General features: G+C 43.6%; 1 protein-coding gene across 3 annotated transcripts in view; it reads right to left on the reverse strand.

The window, feature by feature from the left end:
- Nucleotides 1–18,202, reverse strand: part of SEMA6A (semaphorin 6A) — a 124,963-nt gene that overhangs the window by 33,371 nt on the left and 73,390 nt on the right. For all 3 annotated transcript variants that reach the window (XM_047778470.1, XM_047778469.1, XM_047778468.1), the window contains exons 7-13: nucleotides 13,491–13,581; nucleotides 10,346–10,465; nucleotides 9,564–9,652; nucleotides 8,481–8,698; nucleotides 4,334–4,465; nucleotides 1,747–1,902; nucleotides 13–189 (exon numbers count right to left, since the gene is read on the reverse strand). In XM_047778470.1, the coding sequence (XP_047634426.1) occupies nucleotides 13–189; nucleotides 1,747–1,902; nucleotides 4,334–4,465; nucleotides 8,481–8,698; nucleotides 9,564–9,652; nucleotides 10,346–10,465; nucleotides 13,491–13,581 (983 nt within the window). The remainder of the gene's footprint in view (nucleotides 1–12; nucleotides 190–1,746; nucleotides 1,903–4,333; nucleotides 4,466–8,480; nucleotides 8,699–9,563; nucleotides 9,653–10,345; nucleotides 10,466–13,490; nucleotides 13,582–18,202) is intronic.

Here is an 18,202-nt window from a genome sequence, read left to right on the forward strand (position 1 = left end):
CATTCTACGCACTTTTCAGGATTGTAAACGCTCATCTCCTCCAGGAAGAGGCTGTCATTTAGGAAACCACTGTTTCCTATCCTGGCCAAGAACTTCAAGATGATTCCCTTTTCTGATCCCAGGAAAACCACAGTGTGATTCTGATATGGCCCAGCAGCAGTGTCCACCGCAATTTTGGTCAGGCGGTATCTAAAATGACAGGATCACATTTTTTTTTATCTATTTGTTAGTCTTTCATTAAAGTGTCCCCTCTTCCACTTCAAACAAAATTCTAGTTATAACCTCAAGAAAAATCTTTGCATATAAATAATGCTCTCAAGCTGTTCTGGTCCTTTATTTCCATATGAAGGGCATTAGCATGGCTCCAAGGGGAAGAGAGAGGTATGTATGTATGTGTGGAGGCCAAATTATATAATAAATACACAGCCATAACCATCTGAAACTACTCAGCAGTTATTCCTTTCATGAGCAACGAGGGAAGACTGATGTCTCCTTTTGAGAGACTAAGAAATAATAAGTGATCTCATTTACTGTTTTTTTTTTCTTTTTTTTATTACTCAAATGAATTTATCACATCTGTAGTTGTGTAATGATCGTAACAATCTGATTTCACAGGATTTTTTGTTTTATAGCGCAGAGTACTAATCAGTATCTGATCACCACTAACATTTCTTTGAATGTTGAAAAGAAAACCAGTGGCTACCATTTTTCCACATTCTTCCTATTAGGTGCAAAGATCTGTCAACAGAATGTCAGATGGGAAAGCCTTCTGATGGTAGATAGAGGGCTGAGAGTTCTGAAGGATGGGGAGGTAGGGTGCTCATGGCACTGTTGATAAATAAAAGGATGTACAAGCCAATTAAGATCCATTTAAAGCCAAGGGTGGAGGGCATCAGTCCTATCAGCTGCCTAGGAGAAGTCCTGCGGGGAAGTCTCCTTCTCTGAAGTCCCATAGCCCTTCCTAACTCCGTGGATACCTGTTTGTCCTTAAGCACCATGGCAGGAACTAGAAAACATGAGTCTTCCTGCAAATGACACACCATGGTTTCCACCTTATAGTATGTTAAAATCTTTCAACAAAGTCACCATTTACAAATGGTGGAAAAGTTAATTGATACTGTGATTGACGACTACCACAGTTGGATGGTACGTGGGAAAGCCTGTTGAACTGTTTGGAATTGAGCCCTAAATAAACATGAGAAGGACGAGTATTTCCTGCTATCAGATTTGTAACCAGCTATCCCTTCTCTGTTGGCCACCACTTCAGACAACAAATGCTAAAGTGTGAACCCTTCGTGCTGGTTTTCTTGTGCAAATGCTCCATGTATGACCGTTAACAATCCAGTGCCCTGATGGAATCTGCAGCATGTTTTGCAGTCATATCCAGTCAAACAGGAGTCAACACCCATTGATGGATCCCCCCCTCAGTGCTTCGCTGCTTTTACACAGATAGGATTAATGGGCTGACCCAGAAGGTGATGACTTTGTTTCCACTAATTGCTGGCATGTGCCCACTTCGCCTGAAAATACATGACGTCTGTTCATGTGGGATGTGGTTATGGTGGGTTTGGTGGCATCCACCTAACTGCCCAGAACGTCATAGCTGAATCAGTGCCCAGGATAACAGAAGATGTGTGTGGCATTTCAAATCATGACCCACTGGTCAAAGATGATTTATGATAGGTGCCATAAAGATGAGAGGGAATAGGGGAAATCCATTTGGAACATGGTTTGCTCGACGCCCACCTGACCATCGTCCTTAGGAACCATGGCCTGTTGATGATGGAAGGCACGGCCTCATCCATGAGCGGGTGTGTTTTGATGAAATTCAGGGTATCATCAGGAAATTCATTGGAAGTTGCATATTTTTCTAAGGAGGAGGAGCCAGCGCAGCAACCTGGCCTAAAAAGAAACAAAGGGAGGGAGTTTATATCATGCTTTATGGAAATTTCTTTGAATGAACTGCTCCTCTGTGCATCTCGCACGAGAGAGAATGCACCGTAGGCAGAGAAGAGGAAGTTGAACAGTGCACAAACCCAACAGAAAAATATGCTTAGATTTCCTCAGGGCCGCCTCCTCATTCTGTACAGAAGCTGAGCCAGGGTGGTTCAGCCTTGGCTGGGGGCAGCTTGGCTTTCCCACCAGAAGCACAAACACACCCTATAAACAGTGATGAGGCTTGAAACAAGGGAGGGAGTGTTTGGTCTGCATGACTCTGAGACTGCTCTCCTTGTCCTAAAACCCTGCTAGAAGTTCTTTTTTTTTTTGTCTTTTTTTGCTATTTCTTGGGCCACTCCCGCGGCATATGGAGGTTCCCAGGCTAGGGGTCGAATTGGAGCCGTAGCCACCGGCCTATGCCAGAGCCACAGCAACGCGGGATCTGATCCGCGTCTGCAACCTACACCACAGCTCATGGCAACGCCGGATCCTTAACCCACTGAGCCAGGGCAGGGACTGAACCCGCAACCTCATGGTTCCTAGTCGGATTTGTTAACCACTGCGCCACGACAGGAACTCCAACCCTGCTAGAAGTTCTTGAGGCATTTGCTTCACGAAAGGAGACAGTTGGGCTGACTTTCTGACAGATGTAGAAAATAAAGATGCTCAAAAAGCTGCTAGCCTCAAGTACCTGCTAGACTCAGTGCAGCCACCTCTCATTACTTGTGGGTTGGAGAACATTTGGGTCTTATTTTTTATTGTTTTTGTTTGATTTGGGCAGGTATGAAAAGCCAGTTACACTGAAATTCTTGCCTGAAAAGTCATTTTTAAAATTAGTGAACAATGACAATAAAATTTTGCTTCTATAAATTAAAATTAAATTGTTTTAGGAGCCAAGGGACATCTCAGCAAAGTCAGATCAGAGGTATACCCATGCCAGTCCTGTTCAAACGCCTGCTTTGCCCCCTGGTCTACTGGTGTGGACCATGACAGTACTGGCAGGATCTAGCCCCATGCACATGCTGTTTCATGGCATTAACCTAACCAGCCAGGAAAGTATCCTGATGTCTCTAAGACAGGGAGGCTATCACATGGAACGATGAGGGGGAACACACTGCCACCAGTAGGCAGTCACTTAAAGTATGTGTTCTGGTGACAGCAGGTGACAAAATCTTTCCATACCCGGGAGGCATATTACAGATGTATTCCCTGAAACCTGATCCCTCTGGCTGAACTCCCCTCCTGGCTTACCTGGAAGGATGTGAACAATTCTAGACCATGACTTGGAACATCTATCTGAGGTTGTGCTTTTTGCACCCAGGGTGCTCTCCGTAAGTAATGGAGAGTGCATGCGCCAGATAATTCAGGGGATGAAGACAGATGGATGAACGACAGAGGTTTCTCCCCCACGTACAGTGTTTCATATTACCTAAGCTCATTCATTTGAGTGCACTGGCCAGGTAATTTGTGCGGGGGATTAGAGTTTGGAGGCAAGAGTTGGAAGACACTGAGTTTCCTTCCAGAGGCACACCGATTAAGCGGGGGAAGCCGAACACACAGGGGTGTTTCCATAGAACTCAGATGTCAAATGCCAAATGGAGGTCTGTAGTGTGTGCCACATGGAGAGGGCAGACACGGGGCTGGGACAAGAGTTGCATCCTGTCCCGGTTAGAGGGAATGCATGAACTGGTTTAGTGTGAGGCTTTGCTAGAGGCGACACAGGAGAAGGTCTCTGGATTATCTCTGGACAATAGTTTCCCTGGGAAAGCTATCCTGGGGCACATTTTAGGGAGGGGGCCATTGACAGTGCATCTGAACCCCAAACAGACCAGAACCTGGCAGACCAGAGCACCCTAACCACCCATTGTACCTGCTAGTCTCTACCTGCCCTTGACCTGGAATCTGGGATCAGCTCCAATCCAGTCTAGTCACAAAGTCCAGGGAACACCATTTGCATTGCACATTTTATTAAGGCTTGAAGACACGAGTCTCTGTAAACATAGGGGAGCAGGGAGGAGCAGTACAGATCAGCTGCCCAGCTCTGTGCACTCCTGCAGGATACTTAATGCCTCCCTGGGCCTCGGGTTCCTCATTATAGACCGTGGGGGCTGACTGGACCAGATGGTTCCTATCATCCTAGGATGATAATCCACAGCTACAGGTCAAAGCAAAAGACTAGAGAGTCACTACTATGCCTACAGCTATAGATTATTTGGGGTTCTGGTTAAGGGGTCAGAGGCATCGGCCTCACAGGCCTTTGTGTTGTGTTGGCATTTGTACCTGCATGGCCTGCATGGAAGGCCTTGGTGTGTGCAGTTTATAAGTTGTCCATTACCAAGGGGCAAACTGCACCATTTCCAGAAGTTCAAAAGAGCTTATAAATAATTGCACATACCTGGGCTTAGGCACTCGTTCATCAGGAACTGGTGTCCACGTGGAATCTGGAGACTTCTGTTCCTTGAATCTCCCAGTAAAAACATTGGCAATATCAAGCATGTCATAGGCACACACTGCAGAGCCAGGGATGCTGCAATATGACATTTCACACACAGAGTTACTCGTGCAGTAGTTACGCATGCAGTTTGGAAAACATACTCCAAAGAAGATTTTGCTGGTACAGACAGTTGAAATTTAATGTTCGTACCCTGAACGCTCTAAGTGTAAGGGGCCCTAATGCATAAGGGGAATGTTTCTGTGAATCAAATTTGCATCAATGATGGCAAAATCATAGGAAAAAAACCTCTTTATGCCTTGTCTGGCACCGCTTTTGTTTATAAAGGAGGAATGGATGAACTGCTGATTTAGAAGTTTCATCAGTTCCCTGATGCTAATTATCAATCTTTCACCCAAAGAATGTTTGGAAAACATTCTGCATCTCTAATATTGGTGAAAATTTCAAATGAAAGTGCCCCTACTGTCCCTCTGCTCCTCCTTTGGTTCCTCAGGCTGATGACGTCAGGAGTGAGAATGTGTGTGCAAGGAACCCAACCATGTTTTATGTTAGCCACTGTACATGTCAAATATCACTGCCTGTTTATTTGCATAAGACTAAACAATTTAAATCTCTAAAGCACCAGCACTTCACAAATAAAGTGCTCAATTAAGTGCTAAATAATCATAATGACAGTAATCTCTACCTATAATTACAACATTGCCCGGCACTCCGGGAAGGACTTTAGAGATTTTTTTTTTTTTCCATCATTGGTAAGAAGACGTGAATTATTCATTCATCTTGGTACAGTGCTTGAATGCATGTTTGTTTTCAACCATGGTGGTTCCTTGATTTTGATCAAATAAAGTTTGCGCACTGGCTGGCCACTAGTTTCAATCAGGCTTTGAGGCAGTGGGTCACTGCACAGCAGAAGCATCCAAGGCGAGACAGTGGCACTTGGCGACATGAACATCATCCAGGGGAGGGAGAGCGATTTAGTCCCAATTTTACAAGTGTTCAAAGGATACAGAAATCACTTCGCGTAAGATTAGGAGAATTTTTATGCCGTTTCTAATTTCATAACACAATTACTGAAGTATTACTAATAAAGCAGGAAATAGGGAGAGGATTAGAAAGCTTGTTTAAAACAGGGTGGCAGGATGAATTGTAAAGTATGTAGCCTGTGTGTGTGCCTTATTCAGAGAATTGAGTCTATAAGAAGACAGTGATCCCTGCTTGTTTTAAAATTTGAGGACACCCTGGCCTTATTTAATTTTGTAATAGTCTCTTTTCCTAAAAGTAAGAGGTGTACATATTGACTTTAAATATTAAAAACAATAGGATAAAAATGAAGATATTTTATGGAGCACTTCATAATAGCTGAAGATATCCTAGCATGTTTTAATCTTCCCAGGGTTAGAATTGTTTGTGCAACACTTCCTTTTTCCTTCCCTCCTTTATTCCCTCCTTTTCTTCCCGTCCTCTGGGCATTCACAGATATTTATGGAATCCCTAATCGGAAGCATTAAATAACAGCCTTACTCTCAGCTGACTCACAGTTCAGTATGGAGGCAAATAACTGTGACAACAACCATGATAACAATAACACGTGTTTCAAGACAGTCTGGTAAGAGTAGTATGTAAAAGAGGTATACGCAAGGTACCATGCAGGGTGACTGGAGCTGAAGCTTGGAGCACCCCCAGGGGTTTAGGGGGGCAAACAGACATGGACTGGATGGGCAGGTTTGGCAGAGAGCAGGGCAGGAGCATGCTTGGGTAAGCCCGATGAGCTGGAGGAGGGCCTGCTGGACCAGACGAGGGCCTGTATGCTATGCAGAGGAAGCTGGGCTTTGCCTCCAGGGTGAAGAGGAACACCCAAAGGATTTGAAACCTCCTCACAGGACGAGGTGTGCATGTGCGGAGCACAGGGTAGAGAGGGATGAAAGCAGAGGGAGTGAGAGCAGAGAGGAGCTGCAATTTCTAGCTGAAAACTGGTATACGTATTTTTGCCATTTTCTGCTTTTACTGAACAAATATGGATTCTGAAACTGCATTACCATGTGCTAATTAAATGTTTCCTAGGGGCCGATTAAGAAAATTCTTTAGAAGTTCCCACTGTGGCTCAGCAGGTTAAGGACCCAACGTTGTCTCCGTGAAGATGTGGGTTTGATCCCTGGCCTCACACAGTGGGTTAAGAATCTGGTGTTGCCACAAGCTGTGGTATAGTTTGTGGCCACAAGCTGTGGTGCAGCTTGGTCCTGGTGTTAATATAGCTGTGGCATAGGCCACAGCTGCAGCTCCAATTCTGCTCCTAGCCTGGGAACTTCCATATGCTACAGGTGTAGCCATGGAAAAAAAAAAAAAAAGAAAGAAAAAAAATTCTTTTAATGGAGTGTACATAAAATGCAGGAATCTAGTACTCTATTGTAATCACAAAGTAACTCATCTTCTCAAAAAGCAGGCAAAACAACTAGGAACGTTCTGTGAAATTCCACTGGCCCTTGCATTCCTGTGTTCCACTGTGTTTTTTTTTCAACACTCGTAGATACATGGGTTCCAAAGTATGAAGACTCAAGGCCTGGATTTTTATATCCTTTCTATTCTCAAGTCTAAAAATTCCTTCAGGTGGTTACAGCTTACTTAAACCTAACTGAGTACTTCTTGCTGCAACATGGATTCATATGTTCAGGTACTTTCAAGTGGGGGAACTCTTGACCTTTGCCAGACATATGATTGAGGAACATCATTTTATCTTTCAGCTTGCTCTCTTCTAGGCTCTGCCCAGTTGGTAAGCATTTCTTCTTAGCTGTTCTTCTCCAGTCACATCATGTATCTGCTGTCTGTCCTCTAGCCACCCGTCAAGTTCTTCCCACTCCTTGTAAAAAGTATAATCTAAAGCAGTGCCTTCCTAATGGAAGATAATATAGCACATACAGAATTCTGCATGGAAATCAGACTGTAATGCATGTTTTTTAATCTCATGCCCATGCCCAGAGTTAGGATTACTGCCACACTGCAGAGCTAGGACGCTAAGGTCTGGGAGAGCTGAGTATCAGGGAACTTAATGCCCCTCTTCTTTCTATTCTTTAGTCTCCACCCATTTCCACTGCTCCAGGAGCAATTATTAGTGTGCCATATAACAGCTCAGCGTCTTAGCTTAAATAAATACAACAATAAGAATGAACAGGCTGAGGCTCAGTATTTCTTAGTACAGTATTTGATGACTTATAAATCCTCACTAGAATCCTCCAGAGTCTGGCAGTGGTGCTGTGGTTGGGATCTTGATTCCTCTGGCAGGATAATAACCAGGGTCCCTTAAGTGGGATGCGGGAGGAACTCTTCTGATTCCTAACTTCTACTCTATATAGCATTGTAATACATTTCCAGTATATATTTTTTTTCACTTTTTTTTTTTTTTTTTTTAGGACTGCACCCATGGCATACGGAAGTTCCCAGGCTAAGGGTTGAATACAGCTGCCAGCCTATACAACAGCCACAGCTACATGGGATCTGAGCCGCATCTGTGACCTACACCACAGCTCATGGCAACGCTGGCTCCTTAACCCAGTGAGCGAGGCCAGGGATCAAACCCATATCCTCATGGATAGTAGTGGGGTTCATAACCTGCTGAGCCACAATGGACAGAGTAGTTTTACTTTAACCATTACTGATCTAGTCATCAAAATATTAAAAGTCAAATGCAATGTCAGATGACCTGGAAGAGAAAATTCTTGAGTCCAAAGCTGCTGTTTCCAGATACTATAACTTAACTTCGTTTTCTTAAGTGTAAAAGGAAGGTAACAGTATTCATTTCCCAAGATTACCAGAGAGATTAAGAAATAACACATGAAGGGTGTTTATGTGTCGGGCATATAAAAAGAAGTTATTGTTATAATTTATCCAATTACTTTCTCTAAAATCCTAAGCTAATTGTGCTTACAAATGACTGTTAATTGGTCGATGAAAACTGGGTGTTAAGCGCTTCTTAGCGACAGATAGTGAATGGCAGTTTTTTCCTGTCAGTTGTAAATCTTGTGTATTAGGCAGGAACCCCTAGGGAAAAGGAAGCCAGGAAGGAAGGATTAGGTCCACAAAGCCAGGGCATGGTTACCTGTTATAAGGTGTGGAAAAGGTTGCCAGGACAACGTCACGGCCGTTAATACGAATCACATCTGTAACTGCCTGCAGTATGTTGAAATAAAAGTGAGAGTCTCCAGGAACGGAGCAGTTGAGGCGAGCCTTAAGGAAAGATGTCCACTGTTTCTCCAGGACTCTTTGAGACCCTCCCATGTCATTCTTACAAACCTGAGCCACTCTGGGGAAAACGACCTGCAGAGGAAAAGCAGGGAAAATGACATGCACTCACTTTGCACAGAGATCTTAGTAGAATTTGCCTTTCTTAGAAAACAGAAACAGAACAACAAGGTGCTTAATTTAATCCTGGGTTTCTAAAATCAGTAGCACAAAAAAAAAAAAAAAAAGAAAAAAAAAAAAGAAAAAAAACTCAGCATTGGAACAGCATGTTTTGAAAGATAAGGCTGTGGCATTTAATACAGAGCCATAAATCCTTCAGGGGATCAGCTCCCAGCCACATAAACTCATTTCCATACAGACTGCTTAGCTTTTTATTTCCTCAAACAAAAGCACTTTGTATGCACCATCTCTGCCATCCTCACTGGCTGCCTCTGGGCCCTGCATCTCATGCACTGAATTCCTCTAACTGCGCAAGCCACCCTGGCATTGAATTTGTGCCCTCTGATTTAGTGAGTACTCTTGGTGCAAATAAGTGACACAGACATCCCTTAATTGTACTATTGCTTTTTGCGATAAGTACAATCCAAGACCCTCCATTTGCTTAAAGATACTGTGTGTATTTACTCTTTTTCTGAAACAACTCCAAACAAAAAAATTGGGGCATAGACCTCGAACCCACATCTTGAGGTACTTGAAACTCATATGAAATCACCCAAACATCCTTTTATTAAATTTTCAACAGAAATAGTTAAGAGGTTCCCTGTAATCTGTTGCTTTTGTGAAAATCCATACAGGGCTTCGAGGAAGCAAAATGTTTCACTTCCACCAGCCTTCGGCAGGATCTTCTCAAAGTGATGACCTTGTCCTTGGATTTAAGGTTCTTTTAGCAAAGTCACTGATAGCAACATTGGCCCCAAATGGAGACAGCCTCCCCTCTTACCTTTCCCATGGTGTTGTACTCCACCGCTATTTCCCTAAAGAAGAAATAGATGTAGTCTCCATAATCCACAGCCTGGACAAAGTATGGTTCTGTGGACAAATGGGCACTTTAGTTGGGGACATGTCACAGAGAGTTATAATAACTGCAGTCAACTGCAACCAAAGACATGTTATTAATTAAAAGTATAGGGCTATTAAGCATTTGGTTAACACTAACCATTTCCAATAAACTTCATGCATACAAGTGCTGATGATTTCAAAAAGCATTTAAGCCTGCAAATTTTATCTTTCAGAAGCGGTTGCAGTTAACAATGAAGAATAAATGAGTTTTGCATATCTCTGTAATTTTATTTTCCACAGTAGAATCATATTACGGGAAGAATTTTGCACGCATCTCCTAGTCAACCTCAACCTATACAGGGTTGCGCACAGCTTTGTTCCTGTTGCCCACCCTCTCCAATCCCCTGTCCCCTTCTATGAATGAAATGTTTAGTTGTTTTTTGTGGGGGACTCTGAAATGAGAACTTGAGGCAGGAAAGATGAATGTAAGGTATTCTGTGATAGTGGCATTGGGAGTTTTGATAATACTCTAGCAGCTCATGGGAGGTGAAAAGGGGAGGTAAATAAATCAACTGGGGGCAAAAGGTTCATTTTCCACCTTCCTGTCTGTGAGAAGCCATTCCTAAGATGAAACTACAGTCTGGTCCATCCAGACTCTGCATCTCCCCCAAGACACATGTCTCCCCCACCTCCCCTGCTTTCTTCTTTTAATTGTTGGTTTACCTTTCAACCATTTTGAATCATGCTTGACGGTCCGAAGGGTTGGGCTGTCTCCCAGACTCCGGTAAATGACGGCATCAATGGCAAGGAAGTCAGTCACTGTAGCAGAGTACAGCTTTCCGTCTTAGAAGAAGAAGAAGAGAGGTGAGCGGGGTTGGAGCGAGACAGTGGGCTTGGGGGATGATGGAGACACATCCCCTGCGCTGCTTGCCTACATCAGGCAAATAAGACAGGACAACTGGGAAGAAGCCAAGAGTCACTTGGAAAATACTTGGCCCACAGTCCTCGCCATTTTAAATTGGGATCACGAGAGATGAAACATTTTTCATTTTTAAATTGCATGGCAATTTTTAAGCAGCAGCAGCAGCAGCAGCTCAGGGAGCAGGGTAAATGAAAAATGTTGTTTGCTTCACTTGATTAGATGGACCTTGACTGAACTCTCAAGGCCAAGGCCCCTTGGACACTGCAGCTGCTACCACACCATGGTAAACTGGATTAGGTGGGAGTCCAGGGAAAGACAGAGGCCGATTGTCTCACCGTAAAATTTAAGTGCAAGCAGAAGCAGCAGAGTCAGCCTGAGCAGGTGAGGGAAGGGGAAGAAAGGGGGTGCATAAGCAAAAGAGCTGCCTTAAAATCGCTACTTTTCTCCTGAGAGTCTCTGCTCCTCTTTACCTCAGTCACAAGAGCCACTGAGCCCTGCCAGTCTAGCTTTATATTTAAGAGATTCTTGCTTCAGTATTTCCCAAGTCACCAACTGAGCACCTTTTGACATATAAAATGCCCAAGTAAAGAAAAGAGGGGGAAAGGATGATGCTGAGTTTAAACTGATCTTTCTTTAAGAATTTGTGCTTTGGGGGACATGTGCTTGAGGATACATCCCAGGCAAGAAAGAGTGAAGAGGACTGAAGGTAAATCATTAAAATTTTTGGTTCTTTTCCCGGATTAGCAGGTATTTGTCACACATATAATCAAATGGGCTGTTCTGGAATAGCAAAATCTATGAGATGAAATGGAAACAATAATTATATTCAGCATAAACATTAGTCCCTTGGTTCGTTATTAAAGGGTTACATGTTTTCATTAATTGTGGCTCGCAAGGTATCTTCAAAAATGCCCCATGTACCACACAGTATGCTTTAAATTCTTCCACTGGTGGGATAAGCATATGGCTTTTTTGCAAAAGCTTATCAAAACATGCCTAAGCAGAGTTCTTGGTGTCTTCTTTTGGTCTTGACTGAAATTTGCTCGGGTTCGAGGTAGCGCTGTATTGGTATCTACATTGTTAATAGTCACATATCAATAAGTGTTGACTGGGCTAGATTCGAACTGCAGATAGCAAACCTTTCTATCAGTAGAATACATCTACACATAGCACAACTTTTCTTACAGAATCAGAGTCCCAGGTCATACAGATACACCTGAGGAGTAGAGGGCAGTGTGTGTAAGTGTGTGTGTGTGTGTGTGTGTGTGTGTGTGTGGTTATTGCTGTTGACCACTCCCCACGACTCTGTGTTTTACATTCTACACTGGATATCTCACCAGAACTTTCGCAGAGTAAGATTTTGCCAGTCTTGGTAACATGACCACCCTTCAGGTGTAACATGTATCTTCTGTTTTATAGGGATGAGCTGTTATGGGATATCAAACATTTTAGTGGATGCTGATTCAAACATACAGAAATGTTCATTTTGGCAGTAAATATACTTGGTCTCTAAAAAAATAAAAAGCAAAATGTACTTATTGGGGGCAGAGGAGTGGCAGTCACAGCACGGACTTAGGTGGCTTGCTTTTGGAAGGTTGGTGGCCTTAGTAAACACTGTCCATTCTTCTCTTTCTACCTCAGGCTACCTCTTGTTAGTTTACAGCCCATGTCCTCCCTGGTACTGACTAACACAAGTTCCAAGTGTCAGAAAAGCGCTCCAGTAGAAGTTATGCACTTAAGGATACACTCAAGCACTCTTTCCACTGGCCCTGCCCCTGCCGTGTGCTTAAAAATAGATTTACAAGACTTTTGTATTTCTTACAATGCTGCCTCCCAGTAATACTGTGCTCTGCCTTTGGAGGAAAACCTGAGAAACCTTACTGTCTTATCTTGGCACAAGCCACTTCTTCAATCTGTGACTGCAGATTCAGGTCCACAAATGGAAGACATTGAGGATGAAGGTCGAGGAGCTAATCTTTTTTCATAATCAAAGCCCGAAAGTTCCTTCCTCATCTGTCTGGGATGTGTCAGTTTTTAGCTGCTGTGGTGGAAATTACAGCTAACTGCTTTCTTACATGCTGTTAACAATCACTGTTATACCAACGCGTCTCCCTACGTCCACCTCCATGTACACAGCTGGCACTGAATTCCTAAGTAAACTTCTAATTAAAACATACACACAAACACACACAGAGGCATACACGAAAGTCCCAACCTCAAAGTGATGGTTTGTTTGCTGCTGTTTATATTATTTGCAATGGAAGAAAGGGGTAGGGATGGGGAGGATGGGTTAACCTCAGCTCATCAGCATCATCCCCTCAGCCACTTACAGTTTTTCCATCAGAGATGGGCATATAGCATAATCAGGTAAATAATATTTGAAAACATGTTTGCTGGTAACTTGTGAGTAGGTGGTCTTACTGCTCTGATAGAGTCTTCCAGAAGCTTCCTTTTGTCTCTTTTCCTTCTCCCTTCCCTATGCGGACAGGAAGACATGTAGTCCTGTAATTGGGGCCTGACAGCCATCCCGTAACTGTGAGAACAGCCAGTCTCTCTCAGAGAAAGAAAGGAAACAGAGCAGAGAAATGAAAAGAACCTGCATCCTGGATGGGATTATTGAGTTGTTAAATCAAACCAACGCCGAATCGAGACGGGATTTTTATTGTTTGAGCCCAAACATGCCCTGACCAATGTGCCACATGTTCAGGACAAAGCTGTTATTCTTGCTGAAGGCAAAAAAGCAAAGCATGGGTAATTGTGGCAATAACTTCTCTTAAGAAGCAAAAGTACAATTTCCATGTGAATTTCTAGTGGAAAAGGCATTCTTAATTACAGTATTCACCAGAGAATCAAAGTACAGCTGTGACTCTGCAAATCCTCCAGAGGAGAGCTGCAGCCACAGACTGAGCATGAAAAAGCAGATGCAATGAGAAATAGGTGGTTTACCTGCGAACAGTGCAATGTTGGCATGTTTGGCATCATAAGGGCATCTGGCCATTCCACTAAATTCATCCCCAAAAGGTTCCAAAGTATCCATCTAAATAAAACAATAGGGCTTATTTAGAAACAACAATCACCAAGAGTAGTAATAGCAACTGATATTTACAAAGCACTTAATGTCTATATGCATGGTACAAATAATCCTCAAATAGCCTCCAAGGTAAGTCTTTTGGTTTCAGATGAGGAAGCCGAAGTTTACAGATCAAGCCACCTGACCAAGATTCTGCACCTAGAAGAGTCTGAAGTTTAGTCATGTCTGCTTAACTCTGAACCATTACAATAAAGAGATTCTCATCTCCTTCTAGACTCCATGAGAAATAAGCATCTAGTCCTTGGAAAGGGAATTTCTGAGGCAATCACCAGGAAAACTTACTCTCCTCCCTCCTCCCCTCCTCCTGAATTATCTGTTGAGTCATGAACTCTATAGAGAATGACCTCAGTTTTAGATTTGTTTTGCCTGAGGAGTCCTGCCTTTGTGGGTTAAGTCCCAGGAGAGATGCTGGAGTTCTTTCTCAGGTTACCTGGTAGAATAACTTGGCATCAGCAAAGGTACAAAAACATGGGTGCAAGCAGAGCTTAGATGGCCTTTGCACCTACTTCAGAAGCACGTCCCGGCCTCGGACTGTGTAGATGAGAGAGAGGGAGAGAGAGAGGGGCCCAGAAGCTGTGAGGCTCCCACAGGCCATGCACAGTGAGGAGTGGGGCTGCTACTTGAGTCCCATCTCTTAGTGCTCAACCCAAGCCTTGCTCCTGTGTGCCAGGGCTTCTTACTGGCCTGCCTGTGAGCTTTCTTTGGTTATCTTAGTATGTTTAAAAAAAAACAAAAAAAAAGAAAAACTAGTCCAATTTTAAAATAGAGATATTGCGGATTTCTTGCTTCTTTGCAACAAGTGGGAAAGTCAGTTCAGATCCTTCTTCCACAAGTGGCAGCAAGATGTGTTTGAATAATAGCCACCCCCGCCTTTTTCCTCAAACAAATGTGTGGGCTCCAGCACCAAGACCCTTTCACCCACAGGATGTATCGACATCCTGCTTGTCTAATGCCCTACAAGTTACCTGCTTGGCTCCATGGGCATTTGCAGGTGTGGCAAAGCCTTGTTAGCTGTTCACTGAATTCTATTTCCCTTTTCCCACTAAACTACATTTCCCATCCCCCCTTGCAGTCAGGTGTGATCACATGACAGACCCTGGCCAGTGGAGTGTGAGTGTAAGGCTCTGTACCACCTCCAGGTCCTGCCCCTAACAACCTTCCAGGGTCCTCCACTCTTGATCTTCCTACATTCTTTCCACATTCTGATACACTGGATCCAGTGGAGGATTCCAAGATCCTAGGATATGGCAGACTTCTGAGCCTGATGGAGCTTGTCTTCCTGAATAACCTCCTCATAGAATAGAATCTCTCTCGCTGACCCACACTGTGAGGTGAGCAAGAAATGAACCTCTGTTGATCAACAGGTAACACCAGTCATTGTTTGACCTACCTTGACCAATCATTCAGGGGTTCCTACTGCATGGTCTTCTTCCTTACACCATGGGACCTTCCTAGCACATAGCTCTCAGCACCACGGAGTTCATAGAGTGATCTCCTCCGTGTTATTAAGATACCGCCCCCCTTAGTAGTTCAGTCTTCTTTATGGTTTTAGGGTATTTTGTTACCATCTGGCAGCTTCATGGTTTGACTACATATATGAAAACTAAAAGAAGATAAGCCTAAGATGGCGCTGTGCTGAGGAAGATCGGCGAAAAGACATTTAGCACTGATTTAAATCAAAGTGCCTTAAGTCAAGGTGCTTGGAGTTGCTGCCTAGGTGGAAGGAGGGAGCTCTCACTAAGCAGCCGTTAGTATTGTCCAGTCATTTGTGCCCTTTGCCCTAAACCCACAGAAACTTTTTCAGGGATATGACAGGCCTTTTCTATGTGTAACCACTTGGAGATCTCCCCTATTGAAGCCATCCTATTTCTTTAAACTGTGGCTGAGAGTCACATAAAGCAGTTGTGTTAAAAATATATTTTTAGGGAAAAGATATTCAAGTCAGAATCCTCTAAAACAAATGTCCTTTCTTCCATTTTTATGAAAAGTCTCTTCCTAATATTTTATTCCCCAAAGAGCTTCCTATTGAACTGTGATAGACTTTGCAGTCTGTGGCAAGTATTCAAAGTGATACTTGGTACACAATGATGCAACAAAAGTGCCTTTATCCCAGGTAGTGTATGCTGTAAACCTGGCTATGAGGAAAGACAATATACAAGAGGAATATATATATATATATATTTAATGTACCCGTTTCTAAAAAAGTGGCTATGGCTGTAGCTAGTCAAGGGCGGGAAGGAATGAAGAATTAATGTACTGGTTTGTGATCTTGGAAAGGTCCAGAGACAAAACAATGCCATGGTGAAATCCTCTTTCCAAGAAGTAAGAACTAATCCTTGTAGCAGTCACCCAATCTCAGACTTAACAGTAGCTCCTGGGAAATTAAATCACCGTAGGGTACAGATAATTATGCTAAGAGCCAGCCTGACTTGTGCAGAAGTTGAAGAGGTTTAGAGACTAGGTGTGGAGTATAGTTTTAGATTTATAGTAGACAGCCTTCAGAATTCTTCCCCAGATAATCTTTTTTGGGGCTCTGATCTTTCTAACATCTTAGCTTATAAAAATTGTACAAATCAGAACACGGTGCAGAAGCAACAACCAAAAATTTGTCACCCTCCTGCTTCAAATTACTTTAACCAACTTGATGCTTCTCCCTTGGATTTTTCAGTGGCAGGCTAGTCATTGATTTTGCCTTGACCCTTGGGTCCTCATCTTTTGATAAACATCACATGGGAGAGAGGATGTCCATTCTCCCTGAAGCCAGATACGTTATGGCCCATATCCTCAGCAAAGCCTCACTGTGCGCTGAGTCTAAAAACATTTCTGAGCAATGCCAAGGGGTCTCACTTCCATTGGCTGTGCTTGGTGCATAGACAGCACCTGTGGGAGGACCATCCTGTCTGTGGCTTCTGAGAGGCCCAGGTTCCTGGAACATATGTCTCAGCAGGTGTAGCTAGAACAAGGGAGAGGTGAAGCCATCCCTTAGAAGTGAAGCATCCTGGGGAATGGTACATGTGCAAGAAGAAAGAGCTGCACCACTTGTAGCGCTTGTATCACAGTGCCAAGAAAACCTGTAATTTGTCATAAAAGATAACTTTCCAGCTAGGGAATTCATTAGGAATTGTTAGAAGCATTAATCTTAATGAGCCCTAAACAATGACAAACAGGGCAGGAATACTAAGTGGTAGAATTAAAGTCAGAGCTTCAGTATGCCATTATGCCTGCATGTTTGACTAGGCTGGCTGCCTCTGTTACAGCTTGAACTGGATCCTGTTGTTTAAAATTCTGATGATAGTGTCTTTTGCATTAGTTTAGATTTAAAAAAATACTGCATTGAAAATATCATTTATCTTGATTACTAATTTTCTGGGGCGGGCGGGGGGCTTAGGTTTCATACCTGAGGAGAGTGCCTCACTTGCCTCATCCTAATCCTGGCCCTACTTGTGTCCCTTTCCAAACACCAGATGGAAGATGAGCATGGGTCAAACAGACCCTCTCTCTGATGTCTATGTGAAGGCAGAGACTTTAAAAATTGTCATACGGAGGCTGGTGAGCCCTTTGGTCCTGATATCAGCCCGTCATTTATTTTCTTATTGTTCACTCTGCTAAGGTTTCACTTTATGCTGATGAAACTCAAATCTACCTGCCTCCTCATGTTTCTCCATGCATCAGGGTTTACCCATCCATCTTCTTGTTGGAGATACCTATTCACGTCCCATAGGCAGTGCCACCCACAATGCAAGGCGTACTCAATGTACAAAACCGAATTCCCACCTTCTCACCACCCTGCTCAACCCCACGGCTCTCCCTTGATTCCCTGTCCAAACTGGTGGCCGCCCCATCCATCCACCCACCCACCCACCCAGGAGATAGCCTAGCAGTCATTCTTGACTCATCTCTCTCATCCTGTGCTTCTTATTAATTATTAAATCCTCTTGGCTTTTGTCACTTACATGTTTCCAAATCTGTTCTCTTCCCATCATCCCTGGGGCCACCTCCCTCTCCAGCCTCTTTTTCACTATCACTTGTCACTTTACAGGCCATCACTTCAGAACCAGATGAAGTTTCTCACGCTCAGTAGACCATTTCTTACTCCATGCCTTTTGTTCATACTGTTCCCCATACCTGGAATGCCCTTTTTCCTTCACTCGGTAACTTCTGCTTCTTCTCTAAGACTAAGGTTAGGCATTATCTCGTTCACTATTTGCCTACACAAATTAACTGGGCACCTCTTTGGAGGCACCATGCCAGGTCTGGGGCAATCATAGATGGGGTCCCTGTAACCCCAGAGCTTGGGTTTCTTCCGGACCAGCGTGATCATGTTCCACATGTGAGGACAGCAGAAGCAACACCTGGAGAGAGGGGTCATCCACCCTCCTCTGGAAGTTTTCTCTGACTCCTCTTCTCAAGCTAAGGTGAGCACTTTGCTCCTAGGCTCTGCATTCTGCCACCATGGCAGCTAACCCATGAGGCTGTGGTTTCCTTTTTTCTGTCCGGCTTCCCTAAGGATGAAGGTCTCTTACCTGTCTTTACCTTAGTGCCTGGTTATGGGAGAAACTCAGTGCAT

The sequence above is a fragment of the Phacochoerus africanus genome, chromosome 4, assembly GCF_016906955.1.
Source record: "Phacochoerus africanus isolate WHEZ1 chromosome 4, ROS_Pafr_v1, whole genome shotgun sequence".
NCBI lineage: Eukaryota > Metazoa > Chordata > Mammalia > Artiodactyla > Suidae > Phacochoerus > Phacochoerus africanus.